The 19,063-nt window shown below is 38.0% G+C and overlaps 1 protein-coding gene across 3 annotated transcripts in view; it reads right to left on the bottom strand.

Annotated features, from left to right (window-relative positions):
* The window catches only part of ATM (ATM serine/threonine kinase), a 3,174,581-nt gene that overhangs the window by 1,653,857 nt on the left and 1,501,661 nt on the right, over positions 1-19,063 (bottom strand). For all 3 annotated transcript variants that reach the window (XM_044072618.1, XM_044072619.1, XM_044072620.1), the window contains 2 exons: positions 8,625-8,763; positions 1-72 (listed from right to left, as the gene is read on the bottom strand). The exon at positions 1-72 is cut by the window's left edge and continues 108 nt beyond it. In XM_044072618.1, coding sequence (XP_043928553.1) covers positions 1-72; positions 8,625-8,763 — 211 coding nt within the window. The remainder of the gene's footprint in view (positions 73-8,624; positions 8,764-19,063) is intronic.

Below are 19,063 nucleotides of genomic sequence, written 5' to 3'. Positions count from 1 at the left end.
GATCCAAAGAGCTGCATCATCCAGTTTTTCTGCTGGATCATCTTTTTTTGCAGGCCTTGTCAGTTCAAGAAGCTTAAACAAATAAAATGTAATATCAACAACAAAGCATTCAGCTTAACTTTATCAGCAACAAAACACTAAACACTAAGGCTGAAATAAGAAACATTCTAGAAAATGGTGCTCAGAAAGAGACACTGCTTAAAATATTTAACTAGTAGCTAGCAATAAAAGTAAGTACTACAGTCTACAACAGTATAAACCTGTATACTATCTTTAGCTGTCACCCTCTCACCTAAACATCTCTGTAACTGAATACAAATTTGTGTTGTTAAACAGAAACAAACGAAGAACAAAAGCAGAAAAAAAAACATCTGTCAGTGCCTAGTGTTGACCTGCACAAGTAATGGACTGCAGTAATATATCATGACAGAAGAAGATACATTGACAATTGTATAAGCTTTCAGCCAGTGCATGATATATAGCTCAGTCTCTCATTTTCTCTCCTCACCCTTTCACTGGCCATTTGTGTCACTCTCTTTTTTTAAAAGGTATTTCTTTCCTGCTACTTGCTAACCATTAGCACTCACTTACTCAAGAGCTGTTAGACCGTAATTGAATGCCGTTGTGCTTAAACCCAAATCCCACCCCCCGGTGGCTGATGTAAACACCCCTATCTCCTTGGGGGCATTCTATGCCATCCTCCAGCATGTGAATGCTCCCATACAAATGCTTATGAGGGCTACTGTCACTGGCTTGGAAAGTCATGCCGACATCCCCCTGATCTGTGAAGATTGTTATTGTGCTTACTCAGAAGCAATATGGGCAACCAGGAGCATCATTCCCCTTTCCCTAGGGCAGGCAAGTTAGCATGAATGGTCATTCCTACCCTCTCCTGCTATCTCTTTCCAGCTCTTAACTTGCTAATTGAACTTGGGTAGTTTGGGGGGGGGGGGTAAAGGCTTCACCCCTCTACGCTGCATTGCTTTTCAGTCTGACTCTTTTGATCTCCCTTTGTGGCAGTAATAAGGGTCAATAAATACTGAAGCACATTCCTAGAACTTCAGTAAATTACATTAGTGAACATAATGTATTATATGCTTTGACGCACTATCAGCCATTTGCAAATATAAATGAAAGAAATTACCTGTGAAGTAAGCAAGATAATCTAAGTCGTATTTCAGAGTGGCTATTCAATATGCATAATGCAGCTGCTTTGTGTATTATCATTTTGGCAGTAAAGTAGGACATGCAGGAAGAGCGTTCTATTTTAAGCATCATGTGAAATCTAAAGAGCCACAGTTAATACTTTCCTGTTAGCTTTCTTTAATCTTAAATTCTTAAAATATATGGAACTCTGATAATATCACTGCATTTAAAAACAAAATTTAAAAGCATAGCGTTGAACCTTGTCAGTTGGATGTATTTGCTAGACACTATTTACACCTTCTGGATGTACTCCAGGATTTCGGTAACAAACCATACCCATTGAAGTATCTGAACTGCTTGAATCACAACAGTTTACAGTGAAAACAAAGGACTAACAAGGTAAAAAATTAAATCAGTTAGAACCGATGCACTAAGAATGTATTCTCTTATATCCAACATCAAGAACCTTTGTTCATTACAAATCTGACTTGAATCCCACGTAGTTACCACCAGGGTAGAAGGAGCTAGTGGACCACAAAAAGCCCAGAGTTCAGACATAAAAATTGAAGGGTACGAACTTCTAAAACATGGCCCAGCTAGATGAGCTGTACTCTGGATATTAACTCTTGATGAGCTCATACAATGAAGGCAAAAATCTGTGGCACAGATGCCTGAAATGGAGACATGAAAGAGTGAGCTTTAACTGAATGTCTGTCAATAGGTGGCAAGCTGCTAATAGCAAAAATAATGTAGATGACAAGCCACTTAGCATCTGCATGGCAACTGCAAGTGTTTCCTTCCTTTGTGCTAAAGGCACAAAAAAATTGTCCATCGTCCTATATAACCACATCCAATATATGTAACACACTTAAGCTGTTTGTGGCACAGTGTACGGAGGGCCCTTTCATGTTTTGATTTCTGCCCTTGCAGGGAAAACAGGGAGGTTAATGGACAGCTGCAAAACACTTCATCGCAGCCTCACCAATTAAGAGATCACTTATCAAGTTCTAGTCATCAAAAAGCTTCCAATTTCAAAAAGCAAACACAAAATGAATACAAACCAAAACACCAAAAAGAAAAAAGTTAAAAAAGATAAACATAAAATCAACATCAAAAACCTATGAAGTATTGTTGCAAGGGATTAAGGAGTCATCTTGCTACATGTCAATAGCTCCTGCTACTTAAACTCTGTGGTCACACAATCATGGAGAGAAACAAGTGGGTATATACCAAATTGACTGTTCCCCTCCCTACTCACTGATTACACAATCTCAATTAAAGAATGCAAAGTAGCCCCATTCCAGTCTCTGAATGAAAAGATAAATCACACTTCCTTCAATGAATATAGCATTTCATGAAAGGGACTTAAGTGGTCACCTGATGAGCATAGCTACAATAAGTCTCCTGTTGCTTATTAAAAGACTGGTTTGGGGACAACCCCAATACTACTTTTGGAAAGAAAAGTACAGTTGTGGTGTTAAGCTACTTACTGTAACAGGACTGCTTTAAGAGGAGCTCATTATAAATCATAACATTAGAAATTACTTACCTTCTGCTCCCTTCTTTTTCTAACCAAAGTTTTCATCAGCTATTCCCTTTTATTTACAGATACCACTGCTGGTCTCATACCAATGCTACATGCAAACTTAGTTGGTAGTTTATAAAGTCATCACTGTTAAGAGCTTCCTTTTCTTGTTTATAAAGTCATCACTGTTAAGAGCTTCCTTTTTCTCTTTTAACCTTTTCTGCCATTCACACAAAGGAGTATTTGCTTCTAGATTATCCTTTGTAAAATAATGTAACTCTCGTAACTATAACAGCAGCAACATAAGCATAATATGCAACCTATATTATAAACAATTCCCTTGGTGGGATGGAGGGAACATGGTCTCATTACTGAAGTGATATATTTTCAAATATCTACTGTTATGGTAAATACTATACATAACTGTACCATCAAAAAAGCCCAGAAAAACCTAAACTCTTGTAGAGGTCCTTTACACCTTAATAAAAGATGGACGTCATTTAACAAAACATAGCCCAATTCTCAGACAACACCACAGGAAATAATAAACTTATCTTCAACACAGCAAATATTCCACCTTCTATGATTAATAACATTTCACTCAATCCAGCTTCTCCTATAAGTACCACCACATAAATATCTACATTCTTCTTCCAAAGAATTTCACTTAAGTTAAAAAATATTGCTTAAAGTCAATCCCAATAAATCTTAATCTCAAATACTGTAAGGCACATTTTTTTAATTTAGCAAACTCCTTATCCATACATTTAGTTTAATCTTCACAAATACAGTATCATATCATACATCTGCAATCCCATTTGTGTAACTCCAATACATAAAGTGAAATCACCTTTTTCATCTGCAGAAGTTAGGCCAACAGCAAACATTTCCACACAAAAAAACTGATAAAATGCACAGCTACAATGTAGGACATAGTGCCCTTGTGTGGTTTAAAAGTTGCTTCACTAAGAATTTTCACCATCAGCTTGCGTGACACCACATTCGTATCAGAAACTAAGTGTAGGGGCCTCTCGGGGATCTACATCTGGAATCTCACAACAAATTAGGCAACAGAAAGTAGAAAGGGTTGCGACATACATAAAGATCTCATGACAAAAAGAATACCCAGAGATCAAATGTATGCAAAGCAGTGGAACGAACAAACCAAGAAAAGACAAAACGGCAACCAAACTGAATAAAGTACAAACCAATGGCACGGCAAACTAGTAAAAGAGTCCACAAATATAATAAAATTATTTAATCGATTAAATAATTTTATTATATTTGTGGACTCTTTTACTAGTTTGCCGTGCCATTGGTTTGTACTTTAAACCAAGAAAAGACACAAATGGAAATATTTATGGAAGACTTTGTTACACACTAAGAAGAGAGGAAGATGAGCCCCAACAATTAATAGTTAAGATAGGAAGAGATGAGATAAAATGGTGATGTATGATCAATTAATAAGGAAATTTCCACGAACAGATAGTATTCCTGTGGAAGCTTGCAAGGATAGAAAGTAATAAAGATCTGGAAGGTTTTTCTAAATGAGATTTTAAATGGGAGCATCTTGGAAGAAAGCTGTGGTGACTACATTACCTAAGGTAAAAACTCTTCAGATCCACTTTAATACAGATCTGTTTTAATTCTAAATCAAGATCATAAACTTATTTTTTTTTTCAATACTAACAGAATGACAAAGGTATTATCAAAGAATCTTGTGTGTGTGTGTGTGTGTGTGTGTGTGTGTGTGTGTGTGTGTGTGTGTGTCTGTCTGTGTGCCGTAGTGTAGCTAGTCTGGGGTGAAGGGGGCAACTGCTCAGAGCACAAAGTGGTGGTGGTGCAACTGTCCTATTCTAATCGCTCTTTAAAGCATACAGGTAAAACAATATTGCATTTGCTATCAAACCCAAGCACCATGGTGCTCAGTGTGTGGTCTAAAATGTAGCAGCTGAAAGTTATGACCAATGCCTGGGCTTGTGCGCCCTTTCCTTCTCACCTCTTACACTGGCTGTGCAATCTCCCTGGTGGAAACTGGAGATGCCACTGTGCATGCTCTAAGGGGATCAACAAGGTCGCTTGACAGAACGTCTGTTGCAAAAGTGAGGGGATGTCTTCTTCAGGTGGCTCATTGCATGCATCTTTCCAGTGCCTGAGTGTGCTCAGTTAGGGCCAGGGAAAGAAAGCAAAAAATGCAACTGTTCTTGAGGGCTATCTAAATGACAGACACTCCCACTCACACCAGTGAATGAGAACTAATGGGCCAATTGGCTAGGAAGAGGATGACAGTCGACAACAGTGGGGATAAAAAGCCTGCAAAACAATTCTTTACTGTTGGGTCATAATTAATTATGTTTAATAAAACAAATTTTCTGCAAAACAAATGTGGTTTGCATTACCAAGTTTTTGCTAAGGTGTCATTTAGCAAACGAGTCAATGAACATAAGATATACTGAATTGTTTTTGTGATCCTACAGTAAAAGTTATACAATACATGGTACTATGTTTTACCTTCTAGATGGGTTACTTAAAACCTAAAGGAATTCTTACAAAATACAGATTACAGATATTTATTTATTTATCAGGTGTAGTATATTCTCAGCATCTGAATTTTTAAACTACAAATGCATTTAACTATTACAGTGTTTGGATTTGTAACATATTACAATGTAGGTGTTGGAAAATTTCATCAGCACTTCTTAAAGTTCAACACTTATAATCAACTTCAGCGTATGTCTTTTGCTCTGATGTCATTTGCTTCTTAGAACAATCAGCACTACTACCAGAAGTCTGCATGCCTATGCAGAAATCTGTGCTCATTCACCCAGTTAAAAAGTAATACATGTTGAAATTAAAAATACTCCATCTTTATCAAAACTATTGTAAGTGTCAAAGCATGTGCACTATATTGCTGTTCAAACATGGTGGTACAGTGTGTGTGTGGGGGAGGGGGGGGTTCGTACAAGATAAGGTATAAAAAGGCCTGTATGTCACTGAATTTATATTGCAAATTTAAATAAACAGTATAAGAAATTGTAATTTTAGAACTTTGTGAACTCCAAATGTAAAAGACCACTGGCAATATAAGTAACATAATTACGTAAGAATACATACACTCAACAAGTAGCTCATTATGAATCATACCACCATCAAGATTTATTTTACACAAGCTAGTAATACTTCAAGACATTTACGACCAGACCGAGTTTTAATTTACATACTCTGAAAATATTTTATAAACCAAGTTTGGATACTCTAATAATACCATTGTCATTATGATAGTATGAAAGAATGGTGCTTACCTTTCTTTTGGCTGCCTTAAAGGGCATAAGATACCTCAGCATCGGATCATTATTTTTGTGAACCTCCCAAAACTGGTTTCCAAGCTGAGTGGCTAATATATTTTTCAAACACGTTGCTGCAGCTGATCGAACTTCAATACTGAAATGAATTAAACATACAAGAACTCTCAACGACAATGACTAATGTGTACCTGAGTGTGCTTACTTAAATGCACTTAATATCAGCATTCCTTATGTACATCCAGACATCAAGACCCATCCCAAATCATATGATATGCAGATTCAAACTGCCGAATGACTCAAGGTATATATTATAGTGTTTTTTTGTATTTATTCCTTCAGAGCCACTCACTGCCAGTCTACCTGCAAACCTCCAAATGACCCTTTCATTCTCCCATCCTAGTATTACATCACCAGGTGGCTCCACCTTCTTGTTGTAAGGGAAAGTTTCATGGGGCTATTGGTTTTGGCAAATGCAAAGGGTTCAAAGCCAATTACCCTCAGAAAATTCATGTCCCTATGTTCTGAGGGAAGTGACTTCCCGTAACTCTAACCAACAATTATTTGATATCTACCACCCAAAAAGGTCAGTAGGCAAACTACTCTACAAACACTCCCTTGCCCATGCTTGGAACAAACTTCCCCTTGACTTACGTTCAATCTCCCACACCTCACACTTTAAAAATGAACTAAAAGCTTATTTTCTCAATTCCAGAACCTGCCCTTGCCATGACCCTACCTAGTCTTCCTTCCCTTTATGTACCCTCAAAAGGACCATACTTAGTACCTCATTACACCTCTCTCTCCAATGTGTCTACTATGCATCTGCAGAATTTTATACAAACAAAAAATTTTTATTGTTGACCTACTGAACTATATAAATGTAGAATTGTTACTTAGCTTCTTTTTAATGCAACTTTAACTTTTATGCATGTAACCCAACATATGTGAATATTTTTGCTATAACTGCTATTATATTAATATTGTTTAAAATTGTACTTGTTTAAAATGTAATTTTTATAAAAAAACCAAAAAACCAAAAATGTCAATAAATAAATTAGATTGTGTGTCTGTGTGTGTGTCTGTGTGTGTGTCTGTGTGTGTGTCTGTGTGTGTGTCTGTGTGTGTGCCGTAGTGTAGCTAGTCTGGGGTGAAGGGGGCAACTGCTCAGAGCACAAAGTGTTGGTGGTGCAACTGTCCTATTCTAATCGCTCTTTAAAGCATACAGGCAAAACAATATTGCATTTTCTATCAAACCCAAGCACCATGGTGCTCAGTGTGTGGTCTAAAATGTAGCAGCTGAAAGTTATGACCAATGACTGGGCTTGTGCGCCCTTTCCTTCTCACCTCTTACACTGGCTGTGCAATCTCCCTGGTGGAAACTGGAGATGCCACTGTGCATGCTCTAAGGGGATCAACAAGGTTGCTCGACAGAACGTCCATTGCAAAAGTGATGGGATGTCTTCTGCAGGTGGCTCATTGCATGCATCTTTCCAGTGCCTGAGTGTGCTCAGTTAGGGCCTGGGAGAGAAAGCAAAAAATGCAACTGTTCTTGAGGGCTATCTAAATGACAGACCCTCCCACTCACACCAGTGAATGAGAACTAATGGGCCAGTTGTCTAGGAGGAGGATGACAGTCGACAAACAGTGGGGATAAAAAGCATGCAAAACAATTCTTTACTGTTGGGTCATAATTAATTATGTTTAATAAAACAAATTTTCTGCAAAACAAATGTGGTTTGCATTACCGAGTCTTTTGTTAAGGTGTCATTTAGCAAATGAGTCAATGAACATAAGATATACTGAATTGTTTTTGTGATCCTACAGTAAAAGTTATGCAATACATGGTACTATGTTTTACCTTCTAGCTGGGTTACTTAAAACCTAAAGGAATTCTTACAAAATACAGATTACAGATATTTAGTTATTTATCAGGTGTAGTATATTCTCAGCATCTGAATTTTTAAACTACAAATGCATTTAACTATTACAGTGTTTGGATTTGTAACAGATTACAATGTAGGTGTTCGAAAATTTCATCAGCACTTCTTAAATTTCAACACTTATAATCAACTTCAGCGTATGTCTTTTGCTCTGATGTCATTTGCTTCTTAGAACAATCAGCACTACTACCAGAAGTCTGCATGCCTATGCAGAAATCTGTGCTCATTCACCCAGTTAAAAAGTAATGCGTGTTGAAATTAAAAATACTCCATCTTTATCAAAACTATTGTAAGTGTCAAAGCATGTGCACTATATTGCTGTTCAAACATGGTGGTACAGTGTGTGTGGGGGAGGGGAGTTCGTACAAGATAAGGTATAAAAAGGCCTGTATGTCACTGAATTTATATTGCAAATTTAAATAAACACTAAGAAATTGTAATTTTAGAACTTTGTGAACTCCAAATGTAAAAGACCACTGGCAATATAAGTAACATAATTACGTAAGAATACATACACTCAACAAGTAAGTAGCTCATTATGAATACATACCACTATCGAGATTTCTTTTACACAAGCTAGTAATACTTCAAGACATTTACAACCAGACCGAGTTTTAATTTACATACTCTGAAAATATTTTATAAACCAAGTTTGGATATGCTAATAATACCATTGTCATTATGATAGTATGAAAGAATGGTGCTTACCTTTCTTTTGGCTGCCTTAAAGGGCATAAGATACCTCAGCATCGGATCATTATTTTTGTGAACCTCCCAAAACTGGTTTCCAAGCTGAGTGGCTAATATATTTTTCAAACACGTTGCTGCAGCTGATCGAACTTCAATACTGAAATGAATTAAACATACAAGAACTCTCAACGACAATGACTAATGTGTACCTGAGGTGTGCTTACTTAAATGCACTTAATATCAGCATTCCTTATGTACATCCAGACATCAAGACCCACCCCAAATCATATGATATGCAGATTCAAACTGCCAAATGACTCAAGGTATATATTATTGTGTTTTTTTGTATTTCTTCCTTCACAGCCACTCACTGTCAATCTACCTGCAAACCCCCAAATGACCCTTTCATTCTCCTATCCTAGTATTACATCACCAGGTGGCTCCACCTTCTTGTTGTAAGGGAAAGTTTCATGGGACTATTGGTTTTGGCAGATGCAAAGGGTTCAAAGCCAAGACAGCATTCACCCGCTTATATTACCCTCAGAAAACTCATGTTCCTATGTTCTGAGGGAAGTGACTTCCCGTACCTCTAACCAACAATTACTTGATATCTACCACCCAAAAAGGTCAGTAGGCAAACTACTCTACAAACACTCCCTTGCCCATGCTTGGAACAAACTTCCCCTTGACTTACGTTCAATCTCCCACACCTCACACTTTAAAAATTAACTAAAAGCTTATTTTCTCAATTCCAGAACCTGCCCTTGCCATGACCCTACCTAGTCTTCCTTCCATTTATGTACCCTCAAAAGGACCATACTTAGTACCTCATTACACCTCTCTCTCCAATGTGTCTACTATGCATCTGCATAATTTTATACAAACAAAAAATTTTTATTGTTGACCTATTGAACTATATCAATGTAGAATTGTTACTTAGCTTCTTTTTAATGCAACTTTAACTTTTATGCATGTAACCCAACATATGTGAACATTTTTGCTATAACTGCTATTATATTAATATTGCTTAAAATTGTACTTGTTTAAAATGTACTACTGGAGCTTTTCTCCTTGGGTCTCCGCTGAAAATGGGCCACAAGCCCAGTTGGACAAACCCGGTTAACAAATGTCAATAAATAAATAAGAGTAAGAGCACAGTGACATCAGAGGGTCAAGCACAAGCTGTCGTGTGAATAGTGCTGGTTGCCAGCTCTCCCCACTAGTATGAATTCTACAAGTATCAGCTGTCTTAATCTCCATTAAGACATAATTACCTGTGGTACAATACCACACCCTTTTTCACAGTGCAAAAAAGGAGACCTAAGGCTATTAATAAAACTATGGTTACAGACATCAAGGATGACAACCCTGTCTCTTAGAAGGCAGGACAGACAAACTCTGTTGCTAATGTACTTAATGAATTCTGAACTATTAACTACTGTAACATAGTTCTATGCATCAGACGGCAAAAACATTTCAAAATGTATCAAACAAGCTTCAAGAATTTCACAGATTCAGTCTTCAGTCTTCTGTCACTGTATCTTTTCTTATTACACACACAGTCTCCTCCTCACTTGTCAAAATGGGCTGTTTAGCATTTTCACTGGTAGTATCTTTCAACTAAGCAATTATTTACACCTAATCCTTCTTCACTACCTTTGAGTATATGGAGCAAAACAGCTGGACAAAACATGACAGAACCCCTTTACCTATCTACTACAATGGTGCACACATTGAGCTGAGTAGTAAGGGGGAAATGGCATAGAAGTAAGCAAGTGCCAGCTCTCAGCACGGGTGAAGTGGCACTATTACTGAATTAAATGACTGGGTGTTTCGTCTTTAAGTAAACTGTGTCTCTTATTCTTCCTCTTACCTTGAAGACAAAGGACATAAAGCAAATAGCTAGTAGTGAATGGTTGGCAGATACTGTAGGGATACCACCCTCTCAAAAAAAAAATAAAAAAAAATATGTATATATGTGTGTGTATATATATATATATATATATATATATATATATACACACACACACACACACACACACACACACACACACACAATACAGATGCTACACTAGTAACATATTAATCTGCAACATCAAGCAAAGAACATAGTATCAAAAGGTGAAGAGATGACCATAAGCCACCTTAATGATAAAGCCCACATGGCACAAATTCATTTCTTTCTTTCTTTCCTTCCTTTTTTTGTTAACCAAGTAAGTACATTTGTCCTTCTCGGACCCTTTGCAGCCAAGATCCAGGCCACAATGGCAAAAGTAAATACAAAAAAATACAATGTAGTGTAGCCAATCAATCAGTATGTTTTTGGGGACTGACAGGTAACCGAAGTATACACAGAAAAACTAAGTACATATAGAGAAAGCATGCAAAAATCCACATAAACAAGTGGCAGGAGATCAGGACTGAAACCTGAACTTTGCAACCATGACTTTACTACTAAGCTAACATGCTACTTAAGAGGCAGGCTATTAGTAAAACGTAGCAAGAACTAGATGGGACTTACCATTACATAGCAGTTTCTGTTGAACACATTATTGGGAGCTTTAAGTAGAAAATATTATCTTAAACATGCACTGGGAGCTAAAGGCTTTCCAAAGATCAAGCTCCCACCTAAGCATTTAAAAACAAAAAGCATACTTGTTTATATAATAAAATAAGCGTATTTTTAAAGTGATGTGCGTCTCCATTTACAAGAAGGCAGTACCATACATCTTCAACAACACAAAGTGTTTTAGTCTTACCACTTACAGTGAGCATCCAATCTGCAAAGCCCTGATGTATGGATAAAAGTCCAAGTAGCAGCTTTACAAATACTCTGGGCATATACATTCTTAAGGAAGACTTCAAAAAGAGCAACTGCCCTACAGCAGTAGAAGCTTACTTGTGGAGAAAAGATACTGCCACATTTGCCAGAACAGAAAGTGATGCAAATGGCCAACCACCTGAAGAGTGCAAGCTGAGCTACTAATCTGTTCAGCCTGCTTGGCATGAATGAAGCAAACCGCTGGTAAACATGTCTGAAATATTTTTTTTTCTAAATACTTTCCCCGCTATTTGCTGATTGTATACTCTCCTTCTTATTGATGCCCATTTATTCCCTGATCCGCTGCAGTGAGAATCGTCTGGAAGAGTGGTGGTGTTATACATACAGACAATATTATTGCATATGAACTTGTCAGTCTCTCAGCTATGAAAGTAGTCTTGCGGTAAATGGCCTAACCCTTCCTCTGGTGATGATGGGGGCATCTAGATCACCACAAGGTCCACCTGTGCATGACCCTCCGCATGTGCTGACAGGTTCTGGTGTTCGCACCTATGTTCTCCATGCACCTACTCCCTATATCCTGACACAATTCCACCCTTCAGTGGAGGCTGTATAAGGAGACCAGCAGCGTAAGTCTACCAGTTAAGGGGCTCTTTTACTCTCTTTCTTTTCCCATATGCCGCTGAAATGAAATGATGTGGCATGTACGATAGACTCCTTTTTACCAGTGTCTAGGCCTTAGACATCCACATAGTTTACGTGGTGAGAGTAACAAAGTAATAGCAAGAGACATCTGCTTGGAAGTAGTCTATTTTGACACTGGTTGTCCTTTTTTCTTACCTTCACAAGAAATGGAACAGGTGACCAGAAGTTCTGAAAAATTCTGTTCTGTCAAGTCAGTGCATGAATTGTGTGTGGACAACCAAGGTATGGAGAATCCTTTCTCCTTTGTTTTTAGGTTCTGGAAAGAAGAGAGGGGGATGGATAGCCTGGCTTAAGGTAAACTCAGATACCATTATTTGCATAAATGAAGGATTAGTTTTAAAGAAAATAAGTTTGAAATTACTGCAACTCATATACTCTTCTTGCAGAAGTCAGAGCAGTAACACTGGTATCCATGTCAACAACCCTAAGTCAGCCTGATGGGCTGGTTCAAGTGGAGCAAGAGTTACTTTCTAGAACACAAAATTAAGATCCCAAAGATGAACTACCTGTTTTCCAGGAGGCTACATATGCAACACCCCATGCAAAAACGTTTTGATAAAACACAGCATTGGAAGCAGAGGATCCATGGGCAGACGTGCTGACATGGCCAACAAATGTACCTAGAGTGAGGAGTAAGACAAACCATAAGACAGTAACTCACACAAAAATGTAGAACCAGAGAAACACTAACCATAAATTGCTGGTCCGTTTCCTTGGCACTAACTAGAAAACCTTTTCCATTTGCTAATATATGATTTTCAAGTTGCAGGTTTTCTTGCCCCAATTAATACCCGATTCCCGTCCTCTGGAAAAAAGATACCTAAAAGGTATTAAAAACTGTCATCCAGGCAGTCAGTTGTAGTTGATTGAGGTCAGGATGTATCAAACACACCTGGTCTTGTGTGAGTAAATTCAGTCTGTGAGGAAGCTTGTGTTAATTATCCCTGGCCATTTCAAGAAGGGAAAAAACACTATTGCCTGGGCCTGAAGGCAATCATCAAAATGATGTTTTGGAAGTCGTTCTGAATCTTCAGAATTATTCTGGATATTAGTGGAAAAGATGGAAAAGCATACAGGAGTATTCCTGTCTAAGGAAAGAAAAAGCATCTGTCTTTCAGGCCTTCTTGCATAAAGTTCTGGATTAGAATTTCACCAACTGACTGACTAGAGTGCAGACAAAAAAAGATCTATTTCAGGTGTTTCCCACAGACAGATCAAATCTTGGAAGTCACGCTGATTCAGTTTCCATTTGTGAAGGTCTATTCTGGTCCTCTCACAGCTGGTCTGCCACACAATTCTGCTCATGACAGAATGCAAGGTGACAGTAGAGTGAAATTGTATTGAAAAGCTATATCCCAGGCTACCATGGCTATCTGCACAAAGGATAAGATCTGGTTCCCCTTTACTTGTTTATGTACCACATATCTGTGGTGTTGGCTGGAGACAGTCGCAGAAGTCCCGGGGCCACTGATGACTGAGAGAGATGACAGCATTTAAAAGACGAACATCTCTTTATGCTTGTGTGTTTTGGATTGTCTACTGTCTGTTTTGTTCCAAAAACCCTGCTGTTTTATTCCCACTGACACTGCTCCACAAGTAAAGTCTGAGGTGTCTGTTGTGACTGACTGTGCAGCAGCAGGAGAGGAGAAGGGAGACCTAGATTCTGAGAAATTTGCTGTCTCTACCACATTATCTCCCTTTCCACAAACCACAAAACTAGAATTTGAAAAGTGATGTTGGGACAAGACAGCATTTGCGTACCACTGGATCCTTCTAATGTGGAGTATTACAAGAGGTATCATGAGTACCATACAATCCAGAGAAATCCCCGTGATGAGATTGAAGTCTGAGCAGAAAACCTTATGAATATATCTAAATACAGATCTATTTTTCTCTGTGGAAGAAAAGGTCTTTGAACTGAGGGGTACAGCAGACACGCCAATAAACAATCATGCGAGAAGAAGTCAGAAAAGACTTCTGAATGTCCTCATGGAATTACAGCCTGCACAGGAGATCCCTTAGATAAGTGAGAGATTCCTGACATTATGAAAAAGACTTTGCAAACATAAGCAAGTGGTGTAAATAAGGAAATATGAGAATACCCTCCAGTCTACACTAGGCTAGTACACAAGCTAGACACTTTATGAATGCACTTGAAGCAGCTGATAGCCCAAAAGGGTAAAGTAAAGAAATGATAATGGGATCCAGACACAGAAAACCTTAAGAAACATCTGAAATCTGGATCTATAGGAATCTGATGATATGCATCTTTTAAATTTCAAGTCACTAAAAACTCAAAAAGGGAAGAGCGTCACAAGCTATAAAGTGACAACATTTTGAACTTGGGCAATATCACAGACTGGTTCAGAGAGGAATGGTCTACAACATATCTCCAAGAATATTCTTTCGTTGGCACCAGAACCATTTTTGAATAAAACCTTTCTCTTAATTGAGGAGGAGGAACAGCTTCTATCACCTCCCGAGTGAGTAAATGCTGACTGTCACGACAGAAAAGAGTTTGGCCTGATGATGTGGAGGAATCCCCAAAAAAGTGGGAGAGATGACTCATGCCATCATTACCTTTGATGGATTACTCTCACAACCCATATGTTTGAATCAACCTGCTGCTAGAGAGAGAAACTTAAGTTCAAACTTTCTGGAAGGATGAAGGAACAAACAGGGTGGGATGAAAGCACTTCATATAGTCATTCTGATTTAAGGCTGCCCTTTGTTCTTGGGGGGGGGGGTTCCCACAGGGGCTGGCTGAAGCCACACTTTGCTCAGAATCTGAACCAAAAATCCGTGGACACAACACAATCTGTCCCTTCAAAATCATTATGAAGGTCAACTTCTTGAATCTATTCAGAAAATGAAGAATCCCTTTTTCCTTTAGGCCAGAAGCCAGCACAAAACCCTGAGCTAAGCCCAATAAATTACTCCTGTCCAGAGTCACTGAGACAAGAGAAGAGACACATTTCATTTTTTGTTTGTTTATTTTTGCAGGAATTTATGAAGAAATAGTCTGAAATTTACCAGCAATAACCTCCCTATGGACAGGCACAACTTTGTGGCAAAACAGAGACATTCTCTGCCCCCTCTCCAGGAACTGACAAAAGTGTCTCTTCTCCCTTGCTCACTACGGGCACTCAAACAGCTGCAGACGATGTGTATAACCCCCAGTCTATGGTGGCTAAAGGGACTACACCAGCAGGACCAAGGAAAGAGATAAGTGGTCCAAGGAACCAGCTTTAGCTATAGCAGGGTCACCTAACCGTGGCTGAGGCTCTCATTTCCTTAGCTGTTTGCTGACATCCTTTCCAATCAAATTTTTAAGTATCTCACCGTGCCATGACCTCACCAAAGGAAAAGCAATGTACCAAGCCATGTGCTCAAGCATAGTTCAATACTAAAGCCTTTTTCATATACCTTTTTATCCTGCTATATATTAAAATATTTCAGTTTATCAAATATAATTTTTTACATCACTGTCCGGATTGGAAACACATATGCCTTCGAAATGTATATTTTCTCATTAGTATTTCTCCATTTACATCCAATTACTGCAAAATAGTGTGTAACGTGGAAGAATTGCAGACCTTGGAGCAGCGAACATGTGTGCTCAAGTTCTAAGTTATAAAAAAAAAAAAAACTACTTTTCTTGTCAGCAGACTCTTAAAAACAATCTGGATTAAGGCTGCAGGCATCAATGAAAATGCCCAAAAGTCATTGTGGTTTTAATCACAGTCAACTGGAATCCAACTGGGCTGTTAAATCAGCAGCCATATCATGTAATCTGATGTGGTGTGGCTGCTTAGTCCTATTGCTCTCACATTCTCTTCCCATGCTTTAAGTTAACTTAACTGTTAATCTGTGAGGGAGGGCGCGAGAGAGATGGACGAACTATATCAAGATTCGAGAAAAGTACAAAACAAAAATAAAAAGCTGACAGACTACTTAGTGGATAAATGGTAAGTAAAGGATTCCTTGGCAAGGAAGAATTTTTTTTTTAGTTTACTGTGGGTAAAATTCATTTGTTGTGTGTGTGTGTGTGTGTGTGTGTGTGTTTTGGCAATGCCAATCAGATACTTTATGTATTTTTTCCCTGGCAGGGTCAACAAGATACTTTCTCCAATTTTTTTCCCCTGGCAGAGCTGACCAGATAATTTACATATTTAATTATTTCCTGGCAGGATCGACCAGATATTGTTTAAATGGTGCAGGACTACTTCAATAAATTTTCTTTCAGATATCCTGGGCCTGGAGTCTTGCAGGGTCAATCAGATAGTAGTAGGCAGTGTGGGTGTTTTGGGAGCTGTTGATTGATGACTTTCTTTTTGTTTTTAATATTCTTGCCTCCCTAGTATCTGGTCAACCCTGCCAGGATAAGTGTTTTACGGACTGTTGATTTTTTTTTAATATAATACACTGGGCATGGTCAACCAGATACTAATGGCTTATGAGTTTTGGGGGCTGCTGTTAACTTTTTTTTTTTTTTTTTTTTTTAAATATACTATCCTGGCAGGGTTAACCAGATACTAGGGAGCCAATGTGTTGTGTTTTGGGGACTGTTGATTTTTTTTAATACAATATACTGGCAAGGTCAACCAGATACTAGTGGTCTATGTGCTTTGAGGGCTGTTGATGACATTTTTTTTTTAATATACGATCCTGGAAAGGTTAACCAGATATTAGGGAAGCAATGTGTTTTGGGGAAAGGAGTTAGTTGGCCATCATTAGAAATCTGCCCTTTTCCCCACTGTATTGTGATTTCAGAGTTAGTACATATAAGTGTGTGTGTGTGTGTGTGGGGGGGGGGGGACGGCCACCCACCTCGGTGGGTTTGAAATAATGTAGTGTGTGTGTGTGTGACAATTGCTGTGGTAGACAAGTAATTCCCTTCCCTATGAAAACCGTTCACTGATGTGGACATTCGATAAATGGATGATTAGGTATTCATGGAAATAAAACTTCGATGACAGTAATACAGACCCCTGTTCATGTATACGGAATGTTTGCTTAAAAATGATTATAATATGTTGGAGCATTTCTCCCCAGACATGCTGACAACAAATTTTTTTCCCCAACTAAAGCCGGTTGCAGAAACCCGGGTAAACAAAAGTAAAATATGTGTACTTAGCTGGCACACACAAGCTGTGACGGTTTCTTTTTTTCCCAAACATTTTTATTCAATTTATACATATGACAAAGGCAATCTTACATTATATAAATGAAAAACATACAAAATGATATCACTTTAGCTGCAGAGAGTTTACATCACAGACAGGATTGAAACAACTATAGTTGTAAATATTATACATCACTTACAAATCAACCAGTCATTGTCAATTAAGCATTATATAGCTCATTCAAATCCTGCCTCTTAAACATCATTCCTGCTCTGCATATATTGTTCCCACAATTCCCATTTTCCTATGTAGTTTGCTGCTTCCCTTTTTTAAATATCCCAATTCCAGTTGTTTTACCTCTGTTACTATATTCACTACTAGTAAAGTTGGTCTAGACTTTGATTTCCATTTTCTAGTAATTGCTTTTTTGGCAGACAATAATTATACTCATCTAGGCTTTACTGTGTCTAGGCAATGACCTACACTTTGATTTCCATTTTCTAGTAATTGCTTTTTTGGCAGACAATAATTATACTCAGCAAGGCTTTACTATGTCTAGGAAATTCCAACTCTGTAGCATAACTCAAAAAAATCATCTTCCCAGTCAGTCCAATCTGTTCACCCAGCATTTCTGACAGAGCGGTCTGCAGGGAATCCCAAAAGTCTGCCAGCTCATCACACTTCCAAAAAATATGTTCCCAGCTACATCTTTCTTGCCCATCACACCTCCAACATTTGCTATCCACCCGAGGAAAAATTCTTTGGAGTCTACTTGGGGTATAAAAATACCTATGTAAACACTTCCAGGCAAAAATCTTAAATGTTCTAGACTTTGTTGCATATTTGGGAGCTATACATATATTCCCCCATTGTCTCTTTGCAAATTGCTTATCCAGTCTCTCTTCCCAGTCCTTTCTAAGCTCCTCTAATTGACTGTTATAACTATCATGCAATATTTTGTTTTACTAATTATTCCTTTAATGGTGGCTTCTAATCTAGATTCTATTAAAATCTCTACCAGTGCTGGTCTTTCATTTAGGATCCCCTATTTCTTTCTCTCTGCCAATACATCCTTGATAGGGAAGGCAATCTCTAACCTGCAGTCCAAATAAATTCTTTGCCTCTTCCCATTCTATTACCTTTCTAGTTATTTGCTCCCAATACCTTGCTTCCTTTGCCAGTTTTCACCAATAAATTCCAGCCCCTTTTTCTTAGTATTCATATCCCTGACCAAAGTCAACCCTAATCAGCAAAATCACTTTTCTCCATTCTCCCTATTTTATGAATATAATACTCTATGGTTTTGGTTGTTTTCCTTAAGAGACTGTATCCAAAATCCCAATATCTGTTTATTTCTTGAGCTTCCTCCATGTGTCAGCATAATTCCTTTCCACTTTGAATTATAGTTTTCTGCTTGTGTTATGTAAAAGAACTTTAACTCTGTGCTCTAAAATACCCCCTTCAAATTAGGTAATCTTAGCCCACCTTGTTCTATTGGTAAAATCAGCTTATCCCACTTGACCCTTGCTGTCTTCCCTCCCCAGATAATATCCTTGAACTCTTTTTTTGATTGCTATCCACAACCTTTCCTCCTGTTGATAAAAATATGCCTGATCTGTATATAAGACTAAAGGTACGAAAAACATTTTAATGGCTTGTATCTCAATATCCATATCACAAAACTTCTAGTTTCTCAATTTTTGTATTATCTTCTGTTTAGTCTCTTCTCACATATACTTAGCTGCCACCACAAACACATTTCTAATCCATACTACTAAATATTTAATTTTATCATCTCCCCATAAACAAGGATATTGTTGGACCAATTTGTGTGTGGGTACATA

Source organism: Protopterus annectens, chromosome 5.part0, assembly GCF_019279795.1.
Source record: "Protopterus annectens isolate FY-2018-M chromosome 5.part0, PAN1.0, whole genome shotgun sequence".
NCBI lineage: Eukaryota > Metazoa > Chordata > Ceratodontiformes > Protopteridae > Protopterus > Protopterus annectens.
Note: the sequence above shows the minus strand (reverse complement) of the source record. Positions and strands in the feature narration are given on the sequence as shown.